The sequence below is a fragment of the Populus alba genome, chromosome 1 (genome assembly GCF_005239225.2).
Source record: "Populus alba chromosome 1, ASM523922v2, whole genome shotgun sequence".
NCBI classification, from domain to species: Eukaryota; Viridiplantae; Streptophyta; class Magnoliopsida; order Malpighiales; family Salicaceae; genus Populus; species Populus alba.
Window position 1 is genome coordinate 47,212,038 of NC_133284.1, and position 12,202 is coordinate 47,224,239.

At 34.5% G+C, this 12,202-nt stretch overlaps 1 protein-coding gene across 1 annotated transcript; it reads right to left on the minus strand.

Moving 5' to 3' along the window:
* Positions 1-7,378: 7,378 nt before the first annotated feature.
* On the minus strand, positions 7,379-11,322 carry LOC118042402 (G-type lectin S-receptor-like serine/threonine-protein kinase At4g27290). Its single transcript, XM_073406818.1, has 7 exons — positions 9,671-11,322; positions 9,416-9,532; positions 8,913-9,064; positions 8,574-8,784; positions 8,215-8,452; positions 7,895-8,045; positions 7,379-7,817 (listed from the first exon to the last, which is right to left on the minus strand). The coding sequence occupies exons 1-7, from the start codon at positions 10,953-10,955 to the stop codon at positions 7,509-7,511; spliced, it is 2,463 nt and encodes an 820-aa protein (XP_073262919.1). The 5' UTR covers positions 10,956-11,322; the 3' UTR covers positions 7,379-7,508.
* Positions 11,323-12,202: the final 880 nt, after the last annotated feature.

The following is a 12,202-nucleotide window of genomic DNA, read 5'->3' on the forward strand; positions in this document are numbered from 1 at the left end:
TTGTCAGCCTCAACATTCCTAGATTTAATATCTTGCCAAGCCAAGATGGTTGTAATACTAAGGATTTTTATAGGCCTTTATTTATTTTTAATCTTGATCCTTGTCATAAAAAAATTTGGTAAGTGATACTTATCTTTCTATATTCTTATGTATCTTTAAAAGGATATGTTACTTATTCCTTGTTAATGATATATATATATATATATATATATATATATATATTATATATATATATATATATATTCAAAATCAATAGCACAAGCAGTTAGACAATCTTAATTATTTATTATTGGTAATATAAATTGATCCATACAATTCTGACTATGTTGTATTTGCTCACACTTTATTCTTGCTACCCTGCATCGTACGTGGTCCCAGTAATTCACATGGTGAAGAATTTGCAGACTATTCTAGTTCCTAATTCACATACAAGTGCTTCCTGGAATAATGGAAAACAAAATCTCTGTAAAAAATTGTGGAAAATCAACATTAGAGGAGTGCATGTTAATGGAAATACAACATTTTCTACATGGAATAGGAATTTCTACGCCACCATTTGATCCCAGTCTAGAAGTTTGAAGAGGTAAAAGTTAGATTGTGCTGTGCTAAAAGTAAAAGATGTTGGAGTCCGTCGTAGATTTGAATATCAAGCATATTGTACTTGTGCTCCGAGGAGCAAAGGGTTACTACTTGCTAGCAAACTTAGAGCATTGTCATGAAATCTAGCAAGTTGACCTGCTGCTTTGATGATTCGAAGCTTTGACTGGGCTGATTTGTTTTTTAAAAATTAGGTATATAATTGACCGGTCAAATCTGAATGATCCAAGTAAAACTTAGTTAGATTTTTGTTTTCTTCAAAACATCATTTTATTTTTGTTTAATTTTTTTATCCAAAATAATATTATTTTTGATAAACAAAAACAATTGACTTTAGGCAACCTATCAACCCACAGCCCAACCCACATGATCTAAGTCCTGGACTAGGTCATAGACATGGTTTAAGAACTCTGCTCAAAAGCTTGAAAGATAGAGGGTTATAAGATTTGAGGCTCTGAACCTCATTACCCAAAACTGTGCGAGGGTAAGAAGTTCTAGATGAAACAGTGATGAGGCATAGAGTTCTCTTTGTGGAGGGGTAAGCAACTGCTTTTTGGGGTTTTATCAATAAAATCTCATGAATCGATGGTAATAATGGTAGCACAGAGAGATTCTGCTCCAATATAGATACATTAACTAGTTTTAATTGGTGTAGCACTCTGTTCTGAAATAGTGAACAGAAAAAACAGAAGTCAGTCTTGTGGCTAGATTGCACTTGTCTGATCACCATGTTTTTTCTTCAATCTACCGTGCCTCTAACGTTGTCAAACTAATTCATTTGAAGAGTAAACTTCCATCTGATTTGATGAACTGTCTTGTTCAAGTGGATTCGTTCCCATGAAAAACTAGTTACATTGCCCGCAGGGTTTTCTTTCAATTGTTACGAGATGGACCTAAGATGTGCCAAAATCATATGAAAGGAGGAGAGATAAAAAAGCATACAAGTGCGCAGCAGTTGTTTGGAATCAACGAACAGACACCATGTATCACCAGCATGAGTCAATTGAAACAATAGAGGAGATGCTGATGTTTTTTTATAAAATAATACGAAAAGGATCTCAAAAACTTTAAATAGCATACAATTTCTAATGTATCATTGGCATCATTCCCTCACAAAGTGCTTGGGTTAAATTATTTAAATATGGTTCTAAGAAGCTAAGATGGGGCTTGTATGTACACAAAACAGAGGCATCCACTCATGCATGAACTCACATGGCCAACTTGGTTAGAAAAGCTGCAACAATTCATTAACATAATAACATAACAAATCTCTAATTTTCAGTCTTTTATCAATATTTCTAAGGTAAAAACCAACCATACATAACCAGTAAATATAAGTTTGATTCTTTACATAAACAGAAAAGATCATGGTAGATTAGACGATCGCTTGAGTAACCAGCAAACAGAAAAAAACACAGAGGTGAACGAACAAATTTAATTAGCAGCGTACAGTAAACAAACAAATGCAAATGCTGGAAAGGAAGGAAATGGGAGGACAATGTAATTCAGGGTTAGCAGAAACTATTTGAGGAAGACGAACTCAAATCAGCTGAAAATATTCTTTGAAACCATTGCAAATTAATGAAACTTCTTAATCAGAAGGCATGTGAAAAAAGGATGAAAAAACACTTGAACTAGGCAGATAACACATGAAGAAGATGCCGACAGTTATTCTTCGAAGAAGAATGACCAGCGTGTGCGCCGAAGGCGAGACGCTAAAATATAGCTGGTATGGCTGGTTCATCCAAACTTGATGGCGATGGCACGCCGCATGATGGATCTTCTTCGGTTAATGTGGTTGTTTTCCTGGAGCTAAAATTGCTGGGTGGCATTGTAAATAAAATCAGTGTTTTTTTTTTGTTGCTTACTAGTGCCAAAAAAATGTGAATCATTGCGAAGAACTACTGTCTTGTGAATTAATGAAAGGGAAAAAAGAAGCATCATGTATGCGATGGAGTTCATTATGCATTGATTTTTGATGTAATTTTGGAGTTTTTTAGGGATATTATTGTAGTTATCATATATTAAATTAAATATTATTTAAAAAAACCTGCAAGCATGTGTAGCTGCTCGCATGCTGTTCAAGCGGCTCATGTGGGGCCATCAACCATCAAAAACCATCGTCTGGAAAAGTATTTTGAAAGATCTCAACACTCTCTACATGATTCTCTATTCGTCAAGTTTTTTGCCGACCCTGTAAAATTTCAAAGCAATCCCTTTAATTTTTTTTCTCTATTGACATTTGGTCTCTATGTTTTTTTTTTTTTATTATTATTTTAGAAATAAACTATAAAATTATAGACCCTTTCATTTTCACCTCCCTACTATTTTTTTATATGTAAATAGTTTATCAAATTACAAATATTTTTCAATTTCTTCCCCTTGACATTTTTAAATATATAAATAGTCTATCAAATTACAAATATTTTTCAATTTCATCCCCTTGACTTTTTTAAATATATAAATAGTCTATCATTTTACAAATATTTTTCAATTTCACCCATATGATTTTTTTAAAAAAATTTAAATTTGATTCTCATTCTTTTAATTACTAATTATTTTATTTAGGATCTTTTTTGTTGCTATTTTTTTTTTCTCATTCAAAATAAAATTGATTGAGAATTAACATTTTTGATTGAATTCGGATCCTAGATTTAACGAGTTGCAAGTTTTAGATATTATATCAGGTTTATGATGCTCGCTCGGGTTTGCTTTATTATTATTTTTTTTAATCTTTTTAAGGTGATATGTTTTCTTATTTTTTAATTTTTATTTTTAGATTTTGTTTTGTTATTTTTTACGGTTTACTTTCTATTAGGTTAATACCTTATAATTTTAATTTTTTTTTTAAATACTTTGTTATCTACCCATTATCATCAAACGAACCTGAATACTCTCCTTCATTACCAATTCAGGTGCATTTTAGCTCTTTCCCAATCTCTCTTTCTCTCTCAACTAAGATCTGGAACTATTTAAACACATTTAATTATCGATCTTTACTTTTCAAGGTATAAACCTATGACTTTCTTGAATGATCATCTTGAAAGTCACAAAGTAAAAGAAACTACCATGTGTTCTTGTCTTCATAGGGCCACAGGGATTTGAATGTACATGACTTTCTTGAATTAGGGGGGGCTTTTGAAAGAAACTCGATTCTACTTCTACGCTGAACAATGAGTGCAATTCTTTAAAAGTGTACTTTTTATTCCAGACAGAAGATTCTTTATAGCCAAAATTGTCAAGCCGCTCTCACTCATTTAAGCAAACCTTTCATATCATAACTCTACTATGAATTTATTATCCATTGTATTCAGAATGCATTTGTAGAGCCTTGCCTATAATATGTATACATTTGAAAGTTGCCTCTAGCTACAACTATAGTTATAAAAGTCGATCTGATGGACCAAGTTAAAGCCTGGGTCACAGTCAAATACATTAACACTACAATTAGGGTTCTTTTTATATTTTTATTTTTTAAAATAAAACCCAAAATAACATTTTTTACTTGGATGGAGAAATCCATGAGGGGTCATTTGATGGAACTCTGGTTAGATGCAGGAATGAAAATGAGATTGAGCCTAAAGTAAATCCATAAGGGAATTTGTGCCACTCATGCCAATGAACATACAATGGCAAGGTAAATGCAAAGATCTAAATACTTTTGGTTGATCATAGAAAGAGATTGTGTAGGCTATGTTATAAGATGCCACAAGTGCCTAATATACGGTAATGAGATAAATGAACCTCCATCATTACTATTCAACATGACCTCACCTTGGCCTTTTGCTATGTGGAGACTGGATATCATAGGGCCAATCAATCTGAAGACCAGCAACGAGCACAAGTCCATTTTGATGGCCATTGACTATTTCACTAAATGGGTAGAGGCTAACTATTATGCATATATGACACGTAAAGTAGTCAAGAAGTTTATTGAGAAAGATTTGATATGTTGTTATAGCTTACTAACAATGCTTAAAATTTAAATGGAAAGTTGGTTGCTGAGCTTTGCACCAAATAAAAGACTAAACACCTCAATTCCTTTCCTTTTAGACCAAAAATAAATGGAGTTGTTGAGGCAACTAACAAGAATCTTAAAAGAACATTCAGAAGATGGTGGTCACCTACAAGGATTGGAATAAAATGCTTCTATATGTGCTTCACGTATACCACACCGCAATTATAACTTCTATGAGTGCAACTCCTTTAGAAGCAGAGATTCCATCATTAAGGATATTAAAGGAAGCATAACTGGATTAATTAAAATGGGCAAAACAAAGATTTGAGCAGTTAAACTTTATTGATGAAAAGAGATTATCGACCATTTGTCATCACCAATTATGCCAAAGTAGAATGGCTAAAGCATACAATAAGAAGGTCAGGCCAAAAGTGTTTTAGAAAAGAGATCTAGTATTGAAGAAGATATCACTAACATCAATAGAAGATCAAAGTAAATGAGCGCCAAACTATAAAGGACCATATGTGGTGAAAAATGCTTTTTAGCCCTATCTCCTTCCGAATGCACCTTTGTTCCCTCATATCTCAGACAACTTGCTTTCTAGCCCTATCTCTATTTCCATCGAGTGCGTCTTTGAATGCCTTTGACAGCTTTCATATCTTAGATAATACGCTTTTTTGCCCTATCTTTATTTCCTTCAAGTGTGCCTTTAAGTCCTCACCACTTGGATAATATGCTTTCTAACCCTATCTCTTCTTTTTTTTAGCAAGCTTTTAAGCCCTCAACCATCAGATAGTGCACTTTCTACCCCTATCTCCTTCCGAGTGTGCCTTTATTCCCTCATATCTTAGATAGCGCGCTTTCTAGCTATATCTCTATTTTCATCGAGTGTGTATTTGAGTGTCTTTGAGAGCCTTCATATTTAAGATAATATGTTTTTTAGCCCTATTTTTATTTTTTTTAAGTGCGTATTTGAGCCCTCATCACTTAGATAATGAACTTTCTAGCCCTATCTCTTCTCTTTTTTAGTGTGCTTTTGAGCCCTCATCACTCATATAATACACTTTCTAGCCCTATCTCTTATATTTTTTAGTGAGCTTTTAAGCCTTTAACCATCAGATAGTACGTTTTCTAGCATGATCTCTTTCCTTCCAAGTGCACTTTTTAGCCCTCGTATATCAGATAGGGTGTTTTCTAGCCTTATCTATTAAGGGTACCTTCTAGCCCACATACTCAAATTGTGCAATTTTTAGCTCTATCACTTCTCTTTTTTAGAATGTTTTTGAGCCCTCATTATTCAAGTAATGCACTTTCTAGCCCTATCTCTATCTCTATTTTATTTTGAACACGTCTTTGAGCCCTCATCACTCAAGATAGCATGCATTGTAGCCCTATCTCTATTTCTTTTGAGTGCACCTTTAGACCTTAATTTCCTAGATAGTGTGCTTTCTAGCTCTATTTCTATATCTTATTAAGTGCACACTAAATTGCAAAATATAAGAGGAGATAATATCTTTATATCTATAAGTATACATTAATTGTCATATTAAAAAAGAGAGGAGATTGTTGACCTATGTGTCACATATTAATATTTATAATATCTTATATTTTGATGATAATAATTAAATGAAAAATGGACTAATGATATGCTTAGATGAGATTAAGTTTAAAAAAGTTTTATATGAAGATCACATCAACAAACATATGGAATTGAATGAAGAAATCCATCAACAAGTCCAAGATGCAAAGCAAGTGAAGACTTAGCTTAAGGACTCATTTTAGAGCTTATTGTTAAATCTTTATATCTTACACAATAGAAAACTAAAATAAACTCACACTTCACATTGCATGTATAAATAAGATTGATATATATTTAATCGGTTCAAGTTTTATCAGGTTTGAAACTACCAAAACTGGTTTTTAAGCTGAATTGGTCGACAGTTTGGGCATACCAATTGAACTAGTTGATCGTTGTTCATCTGTGATGAACTCTTAGGAATTTTGTAGGAACCGGTCGATCAGATAATATGATCATTTTAATTGGTCAACCACTATAGTCGTCAGAGACATTCCAATGGCTATAAAAGACTAGTTTCTTTTGGAAACATATATATAGCTCTTTATGCAAAACTAAAGTGAGATTTTTGAACATACATGATATAGAAGCTATTCTAAAATAACAACCAACTAGAATTCATCAATCCTAACATACTCTGAGTTGTGTTAAATTAAATCTTTATATTCTAGTATAAGAGTATAAAATCTCACACTAATTACACTTACACACCTTGAATCATTCTAAACACTTGAGAGTTTGGATAAACTCTTGGCATTGGTGAGGTATTGTCACCGAGAAAAAGATCTTAAAGATGGAATATCTTCAAGTGGTGTAATTACTTTGTGTGGATTCATCAAGGGCATTGTATCTTTCACTTGGAATAGTAAAAGAGTATAATATTAAAGTACGGTTGGTACTTGAGGTGTGGATGTAGACTTATCGAACCACGTTAAAAATCGAGTTTGTAATTTCTCTTTTCTTATCTCTTTACTTTAAGCACTCTAATTATATTGTTGGTTATTGTGTTATATGTGCTTAGTATATTTATTTGCATTATTTGACATAATTAGTGGAACACCTAATCCACCCATCCCTTAGGTATTATTGTTGTCTTATTTCTAGAACAACAGTTTCCCCCCCCTCGTACACTCATACTCGTTAATAGGAAAAAAAAGCAAATTGTATTAGATAAAGTTTCTTAAAAAAAGAAAAGAAGAACTGAAAATGTGCATTTAAATAGATGCAATTCTAATCCAAATTCGGGATAAGGTAAAAGCAGAATGCATTCAAAACCAATCGACCAATACCTCTGAAAACTCAATATACCTTTAAAGCTAAGATTTCACCATTACAATACATGTCAAAAATAGTGAACATTTCATCAACCAAAATCAACTACCGAGGGTACAAGAGTGATGCAGTAAATTCATTGTTCGAAGATAATTCAATATTGCTTGAGGAAGAAGATGGTCCGAACGGACCGCTACCCTTAAAAAAGCCAGGTTCCTTTGGCTGAGGCAGTGTATTCTCACCTCCTAGCATCCAAACCACAGTGGCCATGCTTGGCCTATCATCAGGATGCTGCTGCACACACAAGAGACTAATGTTTATGCATCTCATGATCACTTCTGATAAATTGCATGACTCTCCTGGAAACGCCTCAATTAATTCCAAAGGTTTTCCATCTTTCCACAATCTCCATGCCTAAGAAAAGATAAGGAACTTTCCGTCATACACCTGTTCAGTACACGCAAGTGAGAAATTGAAACCTTGAAACTTACATGTCCAATAAGGCTTAGGCTATGGTCTGGATGATAAAATCCTCTACTCTTCTTTCCACTTATTATCTCAAGCATTAAGATTCCAAAGCTAAAAACATCAGACTTCACTGAGAAGAGCCCATCAGTTGCATATTCAGGAGCCATATAACCACTGCCGAATGTCATTTAAACACAAACACATAAATGTAAGTATACTAGTATTGCATCTGGCTCATAAAAAGATTTCTTATGTTTGACTCTACAGAACACAAATTATGTGCTTTGTTAACAAAATATAAAATAAAATAATAAAGTATGGCATGTAATTGGTAAGTGCTTACTAAGTCCCAACAACTCTGGTTGTGTTTCCTTCCGTCTGGTCACCACCAAACATTCTGGCCAAACCAAAATCAGAGATTTTTGGGTTCATATCCTTATCAAGTAAAACGTTGCTTGCTTTAAGATCCCTGTGTACAATCCTCAATCTGGAATCCTGATGAAGATATAGAAGCCCCCTAGCAATACCACATATAATGCTGAAACGCTTGGACCAGTCTAACAGTTTGCCTCTTGTTTGATCTGTCAAGTGTTTGTTAGTGCAACATGCCACTTAAACACTTAGAAACTAGCTTTGATTGTATTAAAATCAAAGACGTACGTAACGATAGGACAAAAAAGCTTGTCTGGTTTAGAAAAGTACCGAAAATGAAGGAGTCGAGGCTTTTGTTGGGCATGTATTCATAAACCAGAATTTTCTCTTCTCCTTGAATGCAACAGCCAAGAAGTTTTACAAGATTTCGGTGCTGAAGCTTTGTAATCAGTTTAACTTCATTTTTGAACTCATTTATTCCTTGTCCAGAACTCCTTGATAGCGTTTTTGCTGCTATTTCTTGGCCATCTTCTAGAGTACCCTAGAAAATGGCATCCCAAAATACTTAAGCTTATCTCAATAAAACTGGGCTCTAGAAGTTAATATTCGCTTCAATTTGAGAATGTTAGACCAGTCTTCAATTTGAGAATTCGAAATTGAGAAATTTACCTTGTACACAGGTCCAAAACCACCTTCTCCTATCTTGTTGTAGAATGAAAAGCCGTTGGTGGCATTGGCTATTGTAGTGAACTGGAATAGGGGTAGCTCCAAGTCTTCCTTTGGTCCACTATCTATCTGGTCATTTTCTTCTCTGTTGCCTCCTGTTTTCTCAGACAGTAGAAAATGGGAATCACATACATGATAAACGAGGAGAAATGAATAATGAGCTAAGATTTTGATTGTTCAGATCAAAGATAGCAGTTGCGACAATGATTACAAACTGAGGCAATATTACTGAACTTCACTCTGTAATTTTCCTGAATGCTACTATCTAATCAAGACTAAATCATGTAGTTATTTCAGTTGTTCTAATTGTAAATCCGTTGAACCTTCTCGGCTTCTCTAAAGTCTAACCAACGATAAGCTCAAAGCCAGTTAAAAAGCTGTTCCTTCCTATTAAACTCGCAATAAACAAGATGCTCATTTACTGCAAGCAATCAAAGTAACTTTACCTATGAGTTTTGCCTTTCTTTTGAAGATGTAATAGGCGGCCAAAAGAATCCCGCAGGCCACGAAAATAGATAGTGCACTTCCCACTGCCATCTTTATCTTAGATGCAGCTTTAGCCTCTACATGGTCGATAAGAAAGAGAGAGAGAGAAAGAAAAATAGTTACAATACAGCTAAGAAACTAGAGAAGCTGCAAAATGATGATTAAATATAATATAGATACTCATGGATTAACTAAGACTAAGGATAAGCACTTACTTGATTCTGAAGCATTCATGCGAATGTATATTTCCTGCCCCGCAGCTGGAAACTGTTTAATATCTATCAGATCGCCAAACCAAATAGCACAGCCACCGTGTTCCTTAATATTTGTAGCTGTATATGCCATACAAGAACAGTTTTGTAAGCATTTTGACCTGCATTCCTTGAGATTCATAGTTTTGTTTACCCAAGAATTTGTAGCATCTGGCAATTTCAAACCAACATATTTAACGAATCCATCTCCCTTCTGGCAATCTAGTGGCTTATTTCGTACACAACCTTGAGACCAGTCCATTGAATTCCAACTCTCAGGTGATTTAGGCGTGAATTTTTCTAAACATTCACAAACTGGCGACTGGCTAATGATGCAATTTCCATAGGCACCACAAAGATTGTAAGTGTCACAGTAATCTCTCGGCACATTTCCATAGAGTACCCATGTCTGATTGATTTCATTCCAGGTGTAACGCTGCCGAAAATAGGTACTTTGGTTCATAACTATCCTCGTGATTAAAGATTTATTTTTGAGGTTGTATGTGTAATAAACCTCCTCCCCGTCGTCGACAAAATCAAAATAAAAAACTGGATTAATCCTTAACTCCGGCCCACCACTGAACCCGATACCATTCCATGGACCACTTCTATAGTACTTCTTGGACCCCTTCCACATAACTAACTCAGGATTACTCTGTAGTTGTGTTCCCCATGTGAAATCTCCGGAAGATGGATCATCAGGGCTCTTCCATGCTGATAGCCGCCGATCAAGTCCAATCCGTAAGTCCCATCCAAGCTTCATTCCTGGAAGCAATGTATCAGATGGATAATCAAAACTCTGCCACAAATAGATTCCAGAATTGACATCTTTCTCATCTCTTAAGACCAGATTCCCAGAATCCAGGAGTTCTCCCATTGCACTCTGAGCTGCTTTCTTTGAGTTTGATGACCAAACAACAGTACTATTGTTGTTGCTGACAAGTACAAAATTGCCTGTGTTGTCTAACATCAAGAAGCCAGAGGAATCATTGATTGGGTTGTTTCTGTTTGCAACCCAAACAACAGTTCTAACTGGGATGTTCTTGTACCATATTCCTACATAACGGTTCCTGGAACTTCCAGGACTGAAGAAACCAAGCTCAAAACTTCCATCTTTCGACACTAAGGTTGTTGTCCCTCCATCACGAATAGATTGAGACAAAGTAAGTGTATTAGCTGTATTACAGAATCTAGAGAATAGAAGGAGTATATTCGCAATAATAATTAGCATTGAAGAAAGAGTGTCCATTAGCAACTGGGAAAACTTTGAACTATTTTGCTTTTTGTAACAGATGGAATACAGGTATGGTTTCCAATCTACAAGGGTGAAAGTAAGATATAAGTGGACAAGTCGTATTTATTTGCGTAAGCAATTTGCTATGATCTTTCTTTCTTTTCTTTTCTCTTTTTGAAGATGAAAAAAAATAAAGATGGAGGGAAGTTTATGTGATCAAGAAAAGGAAACAGGTAGGATATCCGGAATCAGAACATCGGATATACAATTAGTGGTTCAAAATATTAAACAAAATTTATAAACTTTCTCACATCATGCGTAGTATATACTATAACAACTCCATAAATATTTGGATCACGAGGAATCACGAGAAAGTTAGGCTATATTTGATTAGTGTTTTAATATATAAAGGATAGTTATAGATAAGACCGAACATGTTTGATTGTAAGAGTTAAAATAGAGATATAAAATAAAGATATTTTTAAAACAGTTTTGAAATGAATTTATAATATCTTAAAACAAAAATCATACCAGAACGCTTCCTCTTTATCTTAACTATTTTTATCTTTTTTATTTTTAAAAATAACCAAACACAACCTAATGTGAGAGAACTGTCCCCCTTTGTTTTCAAGTATGACGAGGCTACTGCATCTGTCCTGTACGGTAGCATTAAGGCAACAGTAGTGAGCAGACATGTAAACACCACTTTGACGCATTCAAGGGAAATCAACAAGTCACTAGACTCAGCCCATGACTCCACCGCCCTTGTAATCCGGCAACCCTGGCAGCCACTTATTTGGCCTAAGGTGTAGCCGTAGTTTAGTAGTTATATGTACCTTTCAGATGTCACTTGTAAGCGAAGAAGTTAAAAAACGATTGTCCATGTTTCAGAGAATTTTCACCTGCCTTTACGAATGCAAAGAAAAGTAAGAGTGCCATAAACAAAATGTTTCTGCCTTGGGACGGCAATGAATCCTTGTTAACTGGCGGTCTTCTTCATCGATGAAAAAATCATCAATTTCATTTCTTTACGACATCCTTAAATATAAAATTAGTGGTAAATATTCTCCAAATAATCAGAACACATTCGTATGTTTTAATTAAGATTTTAGTGTAGTCTGAGATTTTTGAAAAAAAAATCAAAAACGAAGAAAAATCTGAGATTCTAATAGATGGTGGGCCCCTAGGAAGAAATGAAGTAATCGGTGGCTATCTATCAACACCCAACAGTGACCTTTGTGTGTCTCGTTTTCCAAGTCAAA